We start from the raw sequence: 19,348 nt of genomic DNA, 5'->3' as shown, positions 1-19,348 counted from the left end.
CAACGTATCAAGTGTGCATGTGTTTGTGTGTGCCTGTGGAAAAGGAAAGAGGGAATGTTTTGGTGCTGAGCGTTGTGTTTGCCAAGCATGACAGGCACCTTTACTGAATGCCCAGACAGATGAAACTCACACCAATATTCTGATGGCACAGGGTCTCCCGTGCCAGCTGGCAGGGGCCCACCGCGCCCTGAACACAAGCTATCACAAACCCGTTGCCTGCTTCAGCTAACACATGCACAAACAGTTAGCCCATGCAAATAAAATCCTGTGCAAACATGAAAGATCAAAACCCACACTGATAAAAATGCATGTAAAGACATGAGATACCACATAAGATTAAATTTTAGCGTGCGCTGTGGTGAACACACCCTCGGGTGTTTGGCAAGGAGAAATCAGTTATAATACCACTTTGGTTACTCAGAGGTCTAGCAGGCATGTAGGATAAAAATAGACTCTCAACAGACACAAGGCCATCAGTGAAACAGGCCCTACAAGTGGAAAGGTCCAAGTAAGGAAAAGTCAACCTCAGCACTACACACTCACCGGCCACTTTGTTAGGTACTGCACATTAACACAAATATCTAATCAGCCTATCACAAGGCCACAATTCAGTGCTTAAAATCTTTTGATGGCTGCCCTCAGCAGAATAACACACCATGTCACAAAGCCCAAATAATCGTAAACTGGTTTTCCACAGTCATCAGATCTCAGTCCAGTAAAATGGTAAAATGGCCTGCATTTGTATAGCGCTTTACTCAGTCACTAAGGACCCCAAAGCGCTTTACACTACATTCAGTCATTCACCCATTCACACACACATTCACACACTGGCAATGGCAAGCTACATGCCCTGGGGCGCACTGACAGGACGTCAGTAGACGTCTAATATTGTGTGGAATGGAAAACACACATCATGGATGTGCAGCCGATGAATCTGCAGCAGCTGTGCGATGCTATCATTTCAATATGGACCAAAATCTCAGGAATGTTTCCAGCATCTGGTTGAATCTGTGCTATGAAGAATTAAGGCAGCTTTAAAGGCAAAAGGCCCAACCTCTGACAAAGTGTATCTGTTAAAGTGGCCAGTGAGTGTACATAGAAGCAGTATATATACTGAGAATATATACAAGCAATGCATTTAGATAACTAACTTCTAACTGACACACTAGATACCTGGGAAAATGATGGTATAGCACGGCCCCCAAATACACACTGAACAAAACTGGATAAACTTCTTAATATTTTTATTTTCAACTCTTTCTGCACTAATACAAATGACAGTAATATATTATGCTCCTTAAGGGAAAGCTAGCGTCCAACAATTGTTACAAAAGATGTACTGTAGAAAGTTATTAACTTAGTAGTCACACTATAGTAGCTTGGAAACAGGTCCTTTAAAAATAAAGAATAAATGTTGTCTCTGTTTCTAATTTCTAAGTCCAGTTCAGCACTGATTAAATATAGAATTTGGACTTATCCATATTTAAAAGAAACTCAGCAGTTCTAGATGCATCATGAAGCTGTTTGATTGGAGATCGATATTTATGCATATGGCTTGGTTGTGTGTGTGTGTGTGTGTGTGTGTGTGTGTGTGTGTGTGTGTGTGTGTGTGTGTGTGTGTGTGTGTCTACAACAAGTTTATTTGTGCTGTTCTGGTGTGTCCACGTTCAGTGTCTGTGTTCAGCAGAATGTTTGTGTGTGTCTTTAGCTTTTAGCTTCTTCTTTTTTTTCTTGCTTTTTTTTGTTGACTCAGCTATCTGAGTGATCCGGAGATCAAAGTGTGCAGAGTTTGTCGAACGCTGCAAAGAAGTTTGAGGAGTTGATGAATAAACATGAGGTGGGACATTTATGCAACATGCACATGCGCGCATCCCTTCAAGTACAGCAGTAAGTCTTAAAAAGAAAGCAATGCTGCTGCACACACGCCGCCTACTGCATCTTAATATAAATACAGAGGGACGATTAGACACACACACACACACACACACACACACACACACACTGGGTACTGAGCAAGGTTGACATTTAGACCACATTCGGAGTCACTGCACTTTAAAAAATAAATAAATGAAAGGTCAAACAAAGCCAAAAACGTGTGTAGTTTACCCACCGTGGCTATCTGTGTGTGGCTGTTTGTGTGTTTCAGAAAGTGGGACTTGGCTTCTTCATGTGTAAAGGTGGGGAGGAGATGGAGGAGAGGTAATCCAGCATTTATGAAACACAAACACACACACACCCTCGCTGTCTGAAATCCCTACTGGATAAACCAAAAGGCTCCAGCCAAAATTAAAACACCCCCACACTCGCACCCTAACTTAATGTGCATGTGAATGTACACAACTGAGCAAACACAAATCCAAACAGTCTTGCCTCATTTCTCGGCTTCTCCATCTGCACCTCATAAGGAGCAGAGACTTCTAACCAACACCCCTGACTCAGGAAGTATAAAAGTAAAATGTTTGTCTGCAGCTATCGGACAGCTACCTAACTAGCATCGCTACATCCCAGGAAATATATGCATTCTTTTTCTTTTCTTTTTTTACACCTATCCAATTCAGTCATTTGGGTCATGTGTCCTAGGAAATATAATGAAAATTTCTCTGAGACTCTGAAAGACTCTGAGATCACCATTGATGAATCACCGATGGTCTATCATACTCCAAAACACATAACAAGTGATGGGACATAACATTTAGAATCACATATTCAGATTAGATGTAACATTTAAAATAAAAATGCATAAAAAATTTAACAGAATGCACAAAAATGTTTTCAAATTCATTAAAAAATATTGTACATTTATTACATCAAAAGGCAGTTCTGTTTACATTATCATTTTAGATAAAACATAAGCCTGGAACTCCTTTGTTTACAAATACTCTCCGACATAAATCTAATAAAAAACTATAGTGGCATCACTATACAGTAATTGTAGATTTAAAAAAAATAGCTACACTACAATTTTAAACAGCAAATACTAAAATTATATAAATCAAGTACACACATATATACATACACACGCCCACAAACACACAGAATATGAATCAGTGAGCAGTGTAATGACAGGTGGTAGCCGCATCCCATTTGACTAATGAAAGAACACCCCATCACTTGTCAATGAATTATGCATTACACGTGATACAAAACGCTTCACTGCATAGATCATTAATACAAACACACACTGCGCATACATGCAGGCAAACACGCACACATGCTGAGACAAACGCAGGAAAGAAAGAAAGCTGCTGACGTGAGCAAAACAGTTTTTTGAATAAAAACTGCACAAGCAACAAAGTGCTCAAAAACAGTTCTGAATGGGGGGTTTAATATACACTACATTCAGATCTTCGTTGTTAATGTTGCAGTTTTGGGGCCTGGTAGATCTGGCATGGATGAGCTTAGATTAGTATAAGTGATGCTCTGGGGTGTAATTGACTCTTTTAAGACTTTAATAAAACTTCTGCACAAATTGTACAGTGAACAGTTTGTCCTGTACTGAATAGTTTATGCAACCAAGTCAGTCACATAAGTCAAAGGCAGCAGGGTTTACTGAGAAAAATCTAGCCTGGTACTTACAAGGTAATAAGCAGCAAAAACTATTGATCCAGAATATGGTTTCAGTAGCTCTCTTCAAAAAAAACATAAAGAGCTGAGGCCTCCTTTCCTAGTTTCTGTTTATATAAAATGCCTGTGTTTCTTAGCTTGGAGAATCCTATCTTTGAATGCAGAATACACTATCAACTCTCTGATCTGACAAAGAAGAAAATCAAAATATTGTCAGACCCAGGTTTTAGTAATTCATGTTTAGCTTATGTGCCCTTGGTAGGAATTAATGCAGACTTGATGGTGGGGATCAAAAACCCATCAGACTTTGTGATGGGGCAAGAGGCCTGCCTGGGGAGTTATCTATAGAAGCATGTGTGTCTGTATTTAAATCTCCATTTAAAACCTGCTTTGATAAAAGAAGCTTTTTATGAGGTGATCCTTACTACGGGCTTTTACTCTGTTTCGTTTAATGTGATGTTTTTAGATAATTCTGCAATCTGTCACCTATAAAAGAGAAACAGATATGTCTCTAGGATAGTGTGTGGCTTCATCTGCACATGTGCATTAATGGATTTTAAATGGTGCTTGGAAAAAGGTTTATTAGTTTTCGGTGGCTTTAGCAGTTGCCCAAAAGGGAGTTGAGTTTGGGAAAGGTGCTTTTTTAGTGAGAAGTGCAGTTCTGCTAGCAGAGAAAATATTAAGATTTATAAGTTATGAACATAAAGTAAATGTTTTTTATTAGTGAAGAGTCAAAAAAAGGTATTAATGCCGGGAAATGTTATGAACACCACAAGGCCAGACCCAAAATATTTATATATGTTTTTAGTGTTTAGACAAAGTGAAAGTTTCCTGCGCACTGGCAGAACATCTGACAGCAAAATCAGGTGGTTTGAATCAGCTCTGAGTTCAGAGAGTTAGATGGTCAGGAGAGCTTAAAGGGTGGAAACATGTTCTTCTGCAGTTAAAATGGTTATAGTAATCTGCCAGGGTCATGCTAGCTTTGCCACAGATGAGTCTGGTGTGAGTTTAAGAGTAAATGAACACTTGAATAATGAGGATAGGCTAAAAAGAAAAAAATGTAAAAAGTTACAAGCAACAAAAACTTGTCAGAAAACAAACAAGTTATTGCATAATTCATTTTTTTTTATTCTTAGGCAACAGTAAAGTGAGGAGCTTGTGTAATGCAAAAGTTTCTCAGAACATTTATTGGGAGGACATAAAAAATGAATAAAATAAAGTCCATTCATCCTTCCTGTTATTCGTTATCAAATTTAGGCTGGCTTCTCAATGTAAGTAGTTAATATGAATTTCTGTGTATGTAGATGGCAACAGATTTGTAATTTTTACCAATTTATCACAGTCACTTTGTGTTATCACCAACAGATTATGTATAACCACCATTTTGATGCTATTAAACAAAAAACGTATATAATAAGGTTAATAATAATGATAATAATATATTATAATTAACTTTATTTCTGGAATTTTGGTCATGCCATGGGCCCAAACCACTGTTTTTTCCAGTGTGACTCTAGCACAAGTTTAGGTTCAGACTATTTGAGAAAAAAATAAAGAAAGTATAACTTCACTGCAGGAGTTCCTGCTACCTGCATCATAGCTAAACTCCATAATGTGTCACTGTCTTGTCTTCCTCCCCTCATACCCAACCCGTTATTGCAGATGGCCATCCTTCCCTGAGCCTGGTTCTCCTGGAGATTTCTTCCTGTTAAAAAGGAGTTTTTCCTTCCCACTGTCACCAAAGTGCTGTCTCAGAAGTGGTCATCTGCCTGTTGGGGTTTTTTACCTCGAGGCAACTGTTGTAATTTGGCGCTATATAAATAATACTGAAATGAATTGAATTATATTACCAAATGTGTCCATTCATCTGCATTCACACTTAATATTCCTTTCTTAATCTATTGGATTTAATATAGTGTTGGTTCACCCTTTGCAGGAATAACAGCTTCAACTCTTCTGGGAAGGCTTCCCACAAGGTTTACGAGTGTTTATGGGAATTTTTGACTATTCTTCCAGGTCAGATATGTGATGTTGGATGAGAAGGCCTGGCTTACAGTCTCCGCTCTAATTCATCTCAAAGGTTTTCTGTCAGGTTGAGGTCAGGACTCTGTGCAGGCCAGTCAAATTCTCCCATACCAAACTCGCTCACCATGTCTTTACTGACCTTGCTTTGTGCACTGGTGCATAGTCATGCTGTAACAGCAAGGGGGCATCCCCGAACTGTTCCCACAAAGTTGGGATCATGACATTGTCCAAAATATCTTGGTGTGCTGAAGCAGTAAGAGTTTGTTTCACTGGAACTAAGCAGACGAGCCCAACTCCTGAAAAACAACCCCACACCACAATCCCCCGAACTTTGCACTTGGCACAGTGCAGTCAGACAAGTAGCGTTCTCCTGGCAAATGCCAAACCAAGACTCTATCAGACTGCCAGATGGAGAGGTGTGATTCATCACTCCAAAAAACACGTCTCCACTGCTTTAGAGTCCAGTGGCAGCATGCCTTACACCACCGCATCCGACACTTTGCTTCGTCTTGGTGATGCACGGCCTGGATGCAGCTGCTCATCCATGGATAACCATGAAGCTCTCTACACACTTTTCTTGAGTTAATCTGAAGGCTACATGAAAGTTGGAGGTCTGTAGAATTTGACTCTCCAGAAAGTTGGCGACCGCTGCGCCTCAGCATCCACTGACCCTGCTCTGTAAATTTACATGGCCGACCATTTCATTGCTTAGTTGGTGTGGTTCCCAGTTGCCTCCAGTTTGTTATAATACCACTAAAAGTTGACTGCGGAATATTAAGTAGTGAGGAAATTTCAAGACTGAACTTGATGATACCTTTTTACTCGTTGTAAAGGTATCATCCTATCATAGTACCACGCTGAAACTCACTGAGCTCCTGAGAGACTCTTTCACACATATTTCTAGGAGTCTGCATGCTTAGGTGTTTCATTTAAACACTTGCAACAATGCAAGAGATTGGAACTTTTGAATTCAACGATTTCGATGGGTGTGTGAATAATTCTGGCAATGTAGTATAGTTTGGCAAATTATTTGAGAGTGTTTAGGCAACAACACTCTAACCGAGCCTTGAAAACATTGTATTCCTTCCTCAGAGGCTAAAAATCAAAGTGTTTAGGCATTCCAGCCAGACCAAGATGTCTCATCCCGACAACAATGAATCCTTTACATACTATTAAAGCACTAGTGTCTTAATGTCTGCTCTGCCTAGTAAACAACATCATCTGCCAAACCCCTTTCCCCTAAAAATGTGGTCAGATTTCCAAATGCTACAGTCAAGTATTTCTAGAGGACCTACAAAACAAGCAAGTAAACTCTTCCTTAAGTGAAAAAAAATCAGTAAAATGTCTTTTCAATTACATAAATATCAACTTTCACTGTTTTTCCCTTCTTCTTTGCCAGATAAAGACCATTATGCACTGCCCCGGCCTGTATAATCAAATTCAGGTGAAGGAATGCTGCATCTACAAACATGTTCCTACCTTCAGTTCAAGCAGATTCTCTAACCAACAGGTCGTTCATGCTCACGGTAACTACGACAACAAGCCACAACAACAATAAGAGATATCAATATATCAGCACCACGAGGGGTTTGCAGCTGTCCTGTCATCCTTTGGTGTAAGTTGTTCTCAGGATAACAGCGAGCCCCCTCCCACCTACCCACCCTTGCTATTATCCTGCATGGCACTGGTACAAAAGTGGCTTAGGATGCAGCATGGGAATAAGAAGAAAGATAAATGTGACAAAAGAAAGATGGAGCCGAGCCAAATGGTTGGAGGAGGAGAGATGAAAAGAGGTTTGTGTATGATGGAGTCCAGACAGCTCCCACAGCTAAAGGGGGAATATTCCCATGATCTGCTGGAGACTTTGATAATACAGTAGATGTAGATTTACTGCTCACTCAGAGTGGGGAGAAATGTATTAGCTGTTCAGAATGGCTCAACACTTAGAAGCTCTTTATCTCAGGTTTTATTGCCCATCATTAAATTCTAAAAACCTTATTTTCTTACAACACACCAAATGATTTCCTCATGTTGCTGTTAATTCAATTTGGGGAAATTTCTTAGACCAAGACAGATCATCATCCTGGAATCAAGAAAAAACAACTGATTTGCTTTGGAAACAGGTATAATTATACTTGGGTCTTTAATGCACTGGCACATATATGGAAAAATGATCCAAAAGATCCCTTTTTAGACAAACAGAAACACTTTGTCAGCTCGCATAAACACACTGATCCGAAAGCAAACAAGAAGCAGACCCCAAAAGTACTTACTGTGCCCACATAACCGCCAACACACCTTACCTCCCAGACTCTACAGACAATGGCACAGCTTGTTTTGTATCGATGACAAACCCAAAGCTATCCCTTCATGAATCCCAGAAACAAAACGGCTCTGTTGTGACTCAACAGCTCTAAACAAAGCTCACATGACAGAAAAGGAATGACACCAAAAAAATAAAAGTGAAAGGTTGCAATCCACGTAGCGCTAACACAATGGAAGGTCTCTCCTTTAGTGACTGGGGCTCTTCCTGTTCAAACAGCCTTTTACAGTCAAAGGGTGAATCAAAAGGGAGATGGTAAAATGCTGCTTCCCCTCTTTAAGGCCCGTTTTAATAGGCTCCTGAATGAACACTGTGTGTGCACACAATCGCTCTTTCATGCTAAAAAACAACAAGACAAAGGAAATAACAGGGACTAAGGACTATGCTGAGGGACGTACTGTAAGTATGCTAAGGAATAAAAGGCCTGGGATGCATTTTATTAATTTGTTTAAAGTTAGACAGTAAAAGGACCAATTTTTTTGTACTGGCTCTTTTCAGCAATGCACACGTAACACCCTGGCACACAACCAGTGTCCACAGGTGAAGGCCATGGCTGAAGGGTGTGGGTGAGGAGATGGGAAATTCCCACTCTAAAGTGGAAGAGCAACAGATGTTGAAAGGTTGCGGCTGAGAATTAAACTTACTCACCTTGTGAATCCATTGTTTTACATTTGATGACTAGGAAATGAATGTTGGAACAAACTTTTGCAGCCAGAAGAAAAGTGAGACAAATTCAAAGCCCGTCGACATCAAATGCCATCTCATTCACCTTTAACACAGTTTGCAGTTTTTGTTTTATTATGTGGATTTGAAAATATACGGGGCTTCTAAACCGCAGCAGTGAAAGAGTTCTTTAGGCCTGTTTCCTCTGGCATGTGTATGTAAGTATGTGTACAGTGCTGTGCAAAAGTATTGATCCCGTCCTCACTTCTTTACTTTTTGTTTGGAAAATTTAAATAAATATTGTTGAAACATTCAAACACATAAAAAGCATATTCTGCAAAAATGAGCTTAAAAATGAGCGCTTGATATGACCACCTTTATTCTTCACACAGCCTGATCTCTCTTAGCTGAGCTTTCTTGTCCTTTCTTCCTTGTAATTTCTACTGTTCAGGAATAGTTCTCCAGGCTTGTTGATTTCTAAGAATGGCTGACTGGGAGCCACGTTCCACTGAGGCAATTTCTAATGAGGCTTCAAACTGATCAAGTGAAAGGCCAAGTGTATCTCTCAGGTCCTGTGTCGGATCTTTACTTGATTTTCTTCTATTTCTTAAGGACATGTCTTTCAGATACTGTTCATCAGCTAAAGATAGTGATTTAGGACATCTATCTTTTTCTTTTGTCTTCTACTCCTTCAGCTCACTCAGATTTTAAGGACACACTACATTTGTTGCTCATGCTCTCCAGAGGATGCACTTGCAACACTGCCAGATTGATTCCCTTGCTCGTTTCCATCGTCCTCTGCTGTTCTCTTTTACTTTACTTGTCCTGCAGCCAGCTGCAGCGGGGAAGCACCAGAATGAACCAAACACCAAAGGCTCTTTGTCCACCAGTGTCGGACAACACACTTTCACTCTTCCCTCTCTTTGTCTGTCTACCTCCTACATTCACCCAGCATGAGCATGAGTCTTTTCCCTGTCTCCAGCTTTCAACAATGCTTCACCTCTGAGCCCCAGCCCACACAGCAAATACCGCTGAGAGGAACTTCTCCCTTCTATCTGGCTCATTCATTGTCTCGAACACCGGCTCGCTTCTGTCTCACTCCTCGTCTTCATTTGTCACTTCCTCATCAACGCAACCTCCGTCTTTCACTCAGAATTGGTGACCCCACCCAACACCCACGTGGCAGTGACTTCATCAGGCGGCAGCTGCTGCAGTCAAGGCCACAGGAGCAAAGTGTTGGTGGGGAGGCCAATTATCTCCGCCACCGTGTCTGGGACACCAGCGTGAGACCTCTGGAAGACATCGCCCACCTCGGCGTCTCATCTCACCACTTAATCTTTCCAAATGTGCATCTGTGAATTTCATTTGTCAGTACTATCAGCTGTAGGAATGTCCACTTGTGTTGTCTGGGAAATGAAGCGGTGGTACTGTTCAAGGCCGCTATCGACAAGGCCACCAAAGTACTGACAAACTGGCTCTGCTTTCCTCAGCCACTGTTTCAGCACACCTCTTAGCCAAGTGCAAGGTTTGCGAGTGGAAAATTACAGCTTTATATTAAACACTCCGGTGTTTGTGGGGAAGTCATGATTGAAGCACCCCAGAAATAAGGGAAATTCCAGCCTAGTGCAAAATGGATTAAAGACAAGTTAAACAACCATCTTTTTTACCAGATATCTAGGATTTCTTTCCTGCAGAGTTCATCACCATTAAATCTAAACACGTTTCTTTCCCGGAGTTGCTTTATCTCTTTGCCTGTGCTTAAAGGTCAGCATTACAGTAGACTATTTGTTCAGGCAGCCACATGAGGAAGCTGCTTGAGAGTCTCATTTAAAGGCTCCAGCTTAAGTTTCAGGTGGTTTGCAGCTCTGCAGCGGGTCTGTGTGCTTACGAAGACTCAAATGACACTTGGAGTCCTGGTTTGCTTTGATTTTTCAGTTTTTCCACTTTTCATTTATTTCTGTGTTAACTTGAACGCAGCAGATGTGATTACAACCACCTGTTTGATGGCTACTCATTTAAGTTGGCTAATCTCATGCATCTGAACCGACACATGCATAGCCAGCTGATGTCTATGGCTACAATATGAAGAGACCGCCATCTGCTGGATAGTTCCTTAAATTACATGCCCCATGTGTGCTGGTAGATCTTTGCCCGCCTGGACTGGGAAGTGACCACATAGAGTCACTGGTCCTGAGGTGGGCCGGACCAGTGCATAAAATTACAGAAAAAGTTTTCCAATAAAAAAATATACATTTTTTCTATCTAGTGTAGAAACAGACATTTCTTTCAATAGAAAAAGTTGTAAAAAATATGAAAATACAGTTTAAAACGTCACAATCTATACACTCGCCAGTGGGCCGTATTGAACTCTTTACCGGGCCCATTCTGGCCTCTGGGCCTTATGTTTGACACCCCTGGCTTAGATAAAGTGATGTATGATAAAACAAACAAGACATGCACACATGATTGCTGCATTGTAAAAATGTTCTTTATTTCATGCTTTTATTTTTTTTTTTACTTTACCTAAAAAAGCGTTGTTTAGTTATTAAAAAGTCTGCGATGTTTAAGATTCTCAGCTTTGATCAAAAACCAGATTTCTACCACTTTTCTCAGAGCGTCGAGCTGAAGCAAAAAAAAAACCAACAAAAACGGCCTCGTGGCTGTGCGTGCGTACGTGTGTGTGTGCGTGGTCAGAGATGCTGGTGCAGCCACAGCGCTGTGTTGAGGAAGCAGTCAACCTGTGTGTCCACTCTGGACAGAGAATGTCCATCTTCAGGAAACCACAGCAACCTGATTTTAAAGAAATAAATGACAGGAATGACTGAGTTGAATATGAGTAAAACCAGTGTGGCAGGGCTCACACTGTCAGATTGTCTTTATGTAGTTTGTTGTGCCCCGTCGTACCTGACAGGTGAACCTCGGCTCTTCAGTGCTTTATAAAGCTCCATCCCCTGGTGTGGAGACACCCTCCTGTCTCTGCCTCCCAGCATCAGCAGCACCGGAGCCTTGATCTGCACATTGTCACACAGCACATTTCTTTACCCACATTTTTGACTCAAAAAACATCACTATAAAAAAGTCCTGTGTTTACAATTGCAACGACTGAACTTTCACAGGGCGGGCTTAGTTTTTAGAGACACAACTGAGAGTATAAGAGCGGTAACATCATCTCTGAGGCACCTTTGTCTCGTCATTGTAGAGTCTGGGATTTAATCAGCATTGTGAGCTCTAGAGGGGTCTAAAGAAGATTTCCTTATTAAAGCAGCTTTGTAGCTATCGCTTCTGGTCGTTTCATTAAGGTTATCACATGGGATTTTTGTGTTTGTGTTTGACCTTGGCGGCATGTGCGATGGGTGACTTCTGTAACATAGCAGCCAGGGCCTCAGCAGTGGGTATCTGGTCGTACGAGTAGTGAAACCCAGCACTGGTGTAACGCCTGGAGATGGGGTGACAGAAAGCATTCACGTATGAAGTGGATTTGATCTGATTCAGCAGAACAAAAGCTCTGATCTGTCGATGCATATCTGCCTCACCAGTCCACTATATCACTGGTTCCCAATAGAGTAGCAGCATTAATGACAGGGTTCCTGGCTGCGCACACTCTGTAGGACTCAGGATACTGACCGAGCAGGTGACAGGCCAGGAAACCGCCGTGAGAACCACCTATTGCAGCCAAGCGATCGGGGTCGAGGTTCGGGTCACGCTCCAGCGCAGTAAGCACAGCCCTCTGGGTGAAAGACAAGGAAGCCAGGACAGATCATTTCCTTACATCTGCAGGGGTGACTGTGTAAGTGATAGAGCTACATGTGCAGATATGGTCAAATATGGGAAAAATAATTATGTTTTTGTAATTCTGACAAACTGCGTCACTGGCAGGATTTGTTGCTGACACTCTTTCCTGGATTTGGGAGCAGAAAAAACAAAAAGGACATACCTGCACATCTTTTACATCCTGGCTCCCAATCTGACCGATCAGTGACAAAATGCTGTGCTGGCCGAACCCCGTGGATCCCCTGTAGTTCACTGGGTAGAGACACAAAATTAGAGAGGGAAAAACCGCAAAATCAAAACTGAAATGTTAAAGAAATACTAACAATATCAATATTAATAATATTAACCCTGAAAGGCTTGTAGTTGTTGTAGATGGCGACTGATTTGCTTGTTCACCAGAAGATATTAAGTTTCTGTATTTTCTTTCTTTTATTAAAAAAAAACCAAGATGACATAATGTATCTGGTAATGGTGGGATGATCGTGTATTTATGTATATATATGTATTTTTTTTTTTAAAAGGTTCATATTTAGAATAAAAAGAATCAGAGACACACTTGGGCCGCGGTTCTCAGCTGACAAAAAAAAGGTGTGTCGACTCCGGGTCAGGGACAGGGTACTGACCCAAGTGGAGGAGTTTAAGTATGTCAGGGTCCTGTTTATGAGTGATGATAGAGTGGAGCAGGACACCGACCGACTGACTGGTGTGAAGACAAAGCTTTGACTTCGCCTATGGTCACGAGCCTCTGGGTAGTGACTGAAATAATGAGATCACAGATACAAGCTGCAAAAATTAACTTCCTTCAAAGGGTTGCTGGGCTCTCACGAGACAGGGTGAGGAGTCACTGAAGAGGGACTCAGAGTAAAGTTGCTGCTCCTCCACATTGAAAGGGAAAGCTGTGGTAGTTCAGGCAACTGATTAGGAGGGCTCCTGGCCCTTGCATAAGAGTGGTATTTCAGGCATGTCCTACAAGAAGGCAGCTCTGGGAAAGACCCAGGACACACTGGAAAGATTATCTCTTGGCTGGCTTTCAAACATCTCAATGTCCCTGAAGGAGGTGGCTGGGGAGAGGGAGGTCTGGGGTTCTATGATTAGACTATTACCCCTGAGAGCTGGACTCAGATAAGCAGCAGAAAATGGGTAGCGAATCAGCGCCTTTACTCCATTGTTTCACATGTGTACTTTTTATGGTCTGTTTAATTATTACTATTAACTGAATAAACCAAAAAAGAAACAAATATACCGTTTGCTGTATTTATAACTCTCTGAAGACAACAAGCTAATCCAGTTTTGAATCTTTACCTTAAATTAAATTAAATCCACCTCATTTTCCAAAATGTTAAACTTGTGTGCACGGCATGAGAGCCTGACAAAATCTACGCAGCACATGTATCTCACCCATGAGCACAGCAAAGCCGAGTTTAGCCAGCCCAGCTGTGGTGCTGTTCCACTCTGCAGGGAACTGAGAGTGAGGGCCCCCTAGTGGTGCAAACAGCAATAACAGGAAAACGATTTAATAAATCACTCACACAGTAGACAGAAAAAAGGCAATAACACGGCATAACAAGTAGGGACATGAATACAGACCATGGATGAAGACCACAAGAGGTGTCCTGGTTTCACCAAGGGGACGAGATGGTTTAACCAAGACTGCACCAAAGTCTAAGCCAGCTGTATAAGACAGAGAGGAAGTAAGAGGACAATGGAGCTGAAACTCAAAACACGTCTACTGAAGGAGAAACTGAAAGCTCACGGTAGTTTGCGTTCTCCTCGTCCGATGGAAGAGTCACATCTAGAACTTTCCAGTTGAAGTCAAAGGTCATGAGGGGCTCCTGCAGAGTTTGCCAGGACACGGCCTCACCTGCACGCGGGACAAACCCCACCCTCTGCATGCACGTCCATCCCCGTGGAAACAAGAGGCAGACAAACAGAAACATATTAAATCATTTTAAATAACTGAAAACATTCACACATGAATTGCATGTTTGTGTTCACATGTGGCGTTGTGGTTTGTCCGACCAGAGTGGGAGGGGTGTTCGGGCTGGAGCAGCAGACCACCATCAGGTCTCTCTGGACTGTCAGCAGTTTCCAGCTGCCATAAAGTTGGGAAGAAGAATCCGAGAGGTCTGAAGAGGAGGAAACAAAGACGGAGGTGAAGAGGGTGAAAGAAGAGATGAAGAATAAACACACAGGCTCTTGACAGGGGTGAAACAAACAGAGAGAAAGGTCAACCCTTAGAGAGGTAAGATGTGCTGTTCTTTTTTTTGGTCTTGTCATACCTTTCTGTTCTCCCTTGTCGTCCTGGTGAAGATTAAACAGTGGAGGAGGAGGAGGGGGAGGTTCAGAAAGAGAATCAGAAGGAAGTGGAGGAGGAAGGGGAGATTCATGAGGCAGAGGAGGAACTGGAACCGGAAGAAAAGGAGAAGGCGGAGGTGGAAGAAAAGGGGAAGGAGGAGTCGGAGAAACAGGAGATGATGAATGAGAAACAGAGGGGGAATCGTCTGGAGGAGGGAAAAGAGGAGATGGGAGAGGACAGGAAGCCCAACATGGGAAAGGGGAAGGGGGGAGCAGAGGAGAGAGGGGAGAAGGAGGAGGAGGGAAAAGAAGTGATGGAGATGAGGACAGGAGGGAAAGAGGAGGAGGAGGTGGTGGTGGTGGTGATAGAGGTGGAGGAGAGGACGGACTCTTACTATCAGAGAGGGAGGTGACTATCTTTGATCTTCTGTCAACTAGGAAGAGACCCTGAAAGAGAGAAACGCAAAATGAGCCATGGAGAAGTGTGTGTGTGTGTGTGTGTGTGTGTGTGTGTCACGAACACAACATGTTATAGACAAAAAAATAGGAGTTGTTTCAGTTATACCAGGTTGTGCCAGAGAAATGTGTTTGTTACCTTCCAGTTCCTGCAGGCGCTGCTGAACATTACTCTCTGGCTGTCTGCAGACCAGCAGCAGGACGGCAGCGCTTCATACATGCCTGCAAACTCACCTGGAACAGAAAGACGTGCAGAGGAGTTCAACTCTCCACCGAGCTCCTCAATCTTTACGAGCAATCACAAGTAACACTTAAGTTCTCTTGATGCATTAATCTCTTACTGTGAGAATTTACAGTTCTTCAAATCTGAATTTTGAAAAACTCATCCATCATAGTTACAAAATTCTAATTGAAACTGACACGAGCCTCTCTTTTGGCACCTTCAGGAACTGTAACGTACCAGCCTGTGGCCTGCTGACAACATCCAGCAGCGTAGATGTCTCCCCGCTTTCCAGATCCAGCTGTGGAGGATGATCCATGAGTCAGTCCGCAGTCAGCCATTAAGAGAAAGAACACACAGACATGCACAAAAACACCACATACATGAGCACACATACAGCACCTGCTGCAGACTGAGGCACTGGTTGTGAGGACCAAACACTGCACCCTGCAGGTAGATCAGCGTGGACCCATCAGGACTTAGCCTGGGATTAGACACTGAAAGGTTTTCCCCCGACAGACGTTCTGGTTTGGAAGACGAGAGGGGCTAGCTGAGCAAAGTGGGGGCACAACTTTAATATATTAACAAACAGACAAAGAGAATGCTCTCACCACAATGTCCACACAGATCAATCTTGAACAAGGCTGACCTGAAAGAGTTTAGACCATCAGAGACATAAAGTGAAGAAGTACATTTTAAATGTATATGTATACAGAAATCGTGTATTTGCTTCAGTCAAACTAGCTACATTTTCTTTTCATAGTGTCTGAAAACATTCACAAGTTTCAGTGTCATTTTGCTGTTTCTGTAAGCGCATTTAAAGCAGCTCTCTAACCTGCGGTTGGAGCAGAACTTCAGTCCGAGTCTGAAGGGTTCGTGGTACCAGCCAATGAAAAACACTGCCTGACTGCCGGGAGCCCACAGAGCCTGGAGATAAAAACACACAAATGTACAGAGAGAGAAAAAAACATCCTCCTGTTAGTTTGTATGAAAGTTACTTACAGAATAAGGTGTTTGAACATTTAAGGTTCAGTGCCGTAAACTTCTGCATCCTCACCTGTCCAGGTGAAACATCAGGCGGAACGCCCTCCAACACGCTGGCCGTGCCGATCTCCAAATCCACCACACAAATTGCCGGCTCGCTCCTATTGGTCAGGGCCTCCCCCCAATCTTCACAGTACAAACTCCTGTCCTGATTGGGCATCGGAACCCACGTCCCCCCAAAAAAACAGAACAAGAGTCCGGCACTCAAACACTCTGCTGTAAGGTTAGCAAAACAGCACGAACATATGTTTGCATCATACCTTTCTCCACGCGTGTCCCCCATCTTGCGTTTCGGCTGATGCGTTCTTGCTTCTCTCCGCTACGTACAGCAGTTTGTTCTCACACGCTGACCACGACAGGCAGCCAAACTGGGCTGAAAATAAACACATGTGAGAATAAGTGTTTGTTTGTTTTAAAAATACAGACGTAAATGGATGCAGAACAATATGGCAGCACGGTGATGAGACCGTGTCCTTGATTCTTATCGGTTTCTGGTGGCGATACGTCAGGATTTCATCTCACCGTCATCATACACTCGGCCATGTTTGTTAAGAGCAGTCAGGTTGAGGCATTTTCTGAGGCCGTGGCAGTTCCATATCTAAACAGACACGACCGTAAACAGCAGCCTGTTAAGATGCGCGAACGCAGACATTACAAAATGAAGCGTCCCGTTTTTCTTACCTCGAGGAGCTGGTGACCGCTCGTCTCTCTGATAACAGCTCTCAGGCCTCGAATGGGAGAGAATCCACTCAACAACCTAAAAAAAATAAAAGACAAAGAAAAACTGACTCCAAAATTTGATGCAGACAGAGGGATCCCACTGCTTCTCTACTGCACCTCAACCACACTCAGTGGATTTCCAGCTTTCTGAGACACCCTGTGGTGCACTCGTACATCACAGCAGCAGGCGGACAAGTAAAACCACCTGAGATCAAGTCAGTAGAAATTTTCAGGCACTGTTTTTTGCCAACCAATTAAGATTTTACATTAGAAAATGTGCCATTATTATTACTATTAAATTATGGCCCAACTCACTCTCCGGACACAGACACACACGGTCCTGGTGGAAGAACAGTCCTGATGCTCTTGTGAGTGTTGCTCTCCGAGATCAGCGTGAACTCCTGCAAGTATCGGAGTCTGGAGCATCGGACCAGTTCGCTCTGACTCCACTCTGCACATGGACACAGTGAACATAGAAAAGTTTATTACTTGTCACAGAACAGAGAAAAAGCCATATGTGTCTGCATGACATCCTGGCAAGAAAATGTTAATATAATAAAAGATAGTGTTCCCCCGTCAGATTAAACCAAAATATCTGCTCATTTTCTTCACTTGTTATTTTAATGATCCAGTTAAATTATTATTCATGGTTGCACTATTTTCTCCGATAGCTTTTCTCCCCTGTGAGATGGACGGTGGGGGTTGCTGGCTCTCCTTGCAGAGTTAAAGCTGACTCGAGCGTCGATCCCTCAGCTTCACAATCCCGTTTAAAATGAACCAGTAACGTAGAGGCTGAATGGAATTCCCCCGACACAGACGGGTTTACGCTGCAAAGCCTTTTAAACCCTTAAGACAAGGTCACTGCTCTTGTACTCAAACGGCAGGCTCTCACAAAAAAGCAAACAAAAACGGCCCTCCACATGGAAACATCTTCTGATTGCTTATGCTGAAATGAAAGCAAGTAGTGAGGAGCTCTTTTAATCTTGCTTGTTGATTCCAGTTAACATGAGGAGAGTGTGAGCTGGATTGGACAACTACTGGACTGAGTGTTTAAAAAAATAACCCCCCCCCCCAACCCCCAAAACAACTCCATAAACTGTCACATTAAGGTGCAAATTAACAGCTTCATACAACCATGGCACGACGTCCCAGTAGTTACTCCACTAGATCATCAGACTAAGATATCAGGTCATATCCAAGACCTACTGACCAAGCGATCACGCCGGTATTAATCACCTCATAGTCACTCACTTATGTACTTACTTATGAACAACTGCTGCTGAAAAGGAAGTATTCTTGAATGTAGATGGCTAGGATCAACTTCAAGTGCACACTAAATTTAAAAGGACCCTAAATGGAAAGCACTTCCTACTATGAAGCATATGTACTAAATCGTGTATTTTACTTAAAGAAGTTTCAGCTGGGTGCATTTTATTCCCCCTTTCTCCCACTCCTCTACATTTTGCGGTCAGTACTGAGCAGGTTCGGAGTTTTCAGTTTGTTTTTTCATGAACTATCCATGCAGTGAACATAAATTAGCTGACAGTGGGAAGCCGGGTGGTAATAAATAAATAATGACCATCATCATCATCTGTGCACACATGGGGAGGGAGGGGGAGCGCTCACCTGCTGTCACCGTGTATATCCGGGGCTCCTGGAGCTGCTCTTCTCTCACATGGGCTGAAACAGGCGCAGGCAGGCCGCTCACCTCTCCGTACACCCCGGTGATTTGTCTGGGCTCCATCAGAGCCTGTCGTGGTTCACTCGTAGTTCCTGTCAAGCCTTAAACCCCGAAACTTCAACAGTCGCTGCAGTCCGCTGCACGGTCATACATCGTGCATTAAATGTTAAAACTATATGAAGTCTGAGGCTCACTGCAGCTCGACTCACGAATACCTCCACACAGCTCTGTTAGCGTTTGTATATCGCTTCTTTGGCTGCAGCTCAACATGTCAGAAGAATGATTTTCGCTGCACCAGCGACTCCATGTTGAATTCATGAATGGGCGATACCACTTGGCTCAGGTTGGGGGGGGGGGGGGGGGGTGTAGTTGAGGGAAATGACCACAGAGAGGCAGCAGAGATCCGTTGAAACATTTACAGTCTGAATGAAAGTGCGAAGAATTTTTTAAAACTAAAGTGACCAGGACATACTTTTTAAAAACATTTTTTTAGTGGTTACTCGCTGTCCACGGTGATATATAAATAGGGATTTTGGCAGCGTGAAATCTGTCTCATGATTAATGAGGTGTTTTCTTTCTGAAAACA

At 42.7% G+C, this 19,348-nt stretch overlaps 1 protein-coding gene across 3 annotated transcripts; it reads right to left on the bottom strand.

The window, feature by feature from the left end:
* Positions 1–11,045: 11,045 nt before the first annotated feature.
* apeh (acylaminoacyl-peptide hydrolase) lies at positions 11,046–19,085 on the bottom strand. Of its 3 annotated transcripts, none has more exons than XR_013904088.1 (21): positions 18,708–19,085; positions 17,397–17,532; positions 17,043–17,118; positions 16,884–16,959; positions 16,622–16,734; positions 16,375–16,509; positions 16,153–16,244; positions 15,929–15,966; positions 15,720–15,841; positions 15,558–15,618; positions 15,237–15,331; positions 15,037–15,088; positions 14,366–14,472; positions 14,100–14,232; positions 13,934–14,017; positions 13,745–13,825; positions 12,510–12,598; positions 12,200–12,302; positions 11,909–12,011; positions 11,480–11,586; positions 11,046–11,365 (listed from the first exon to the last, which is right to left on the bottom strand). XR_013904088.1 is itself a non-coding variant. In XM_026154129.2 (21 exons), exons 1-21 carry the CDS (start codon positions 18,823–18,825, stop codon positions 11,266–11,268), a joined length of 2,112 nt encoding a protein of 703 aa, XP_026009914.2. In that variant the 5' UTR covers positions 18,826–19,085; the 3' UTR covers positions 11,046–11,265. The 3 variants fall into 3 exon arrangements, 2 of the variants coding, with proteins under 2 accessions (XP_026009914.2, XP_026009915.2); XM_026154129.2 differs by having other exon boundaries at positions 12,109–12,302; XM_026154130.2 differs by lacking the exons at positions 11,046–11,365; positions 11,480–11,586 and having other exon boundaries at positions 11,639–12,011.
* Positions 19,086–19,348: the final 263 nt, after the last annotated feature.

Source organism: Astatotilapia calliptera, chromosome 20 (genome assembly GCF_964374335.1).
Source record: "Astatotilapia calliptera chromosome 20, fAstCal68.1, whole genome shotgun sequence".
In the NCBI taxonomy this organism is placed as follows: Eukaryota; Metazoa; Chordata; class Actinopteri; order Cichliformes; family Cichlidae; genus Astatotilapia; species Astatotilapia calliptera.
Note: the sequence above shows the minus strand (reverse complement) of the source record. Positions and strands in the feature narration are given on the sequence as shown.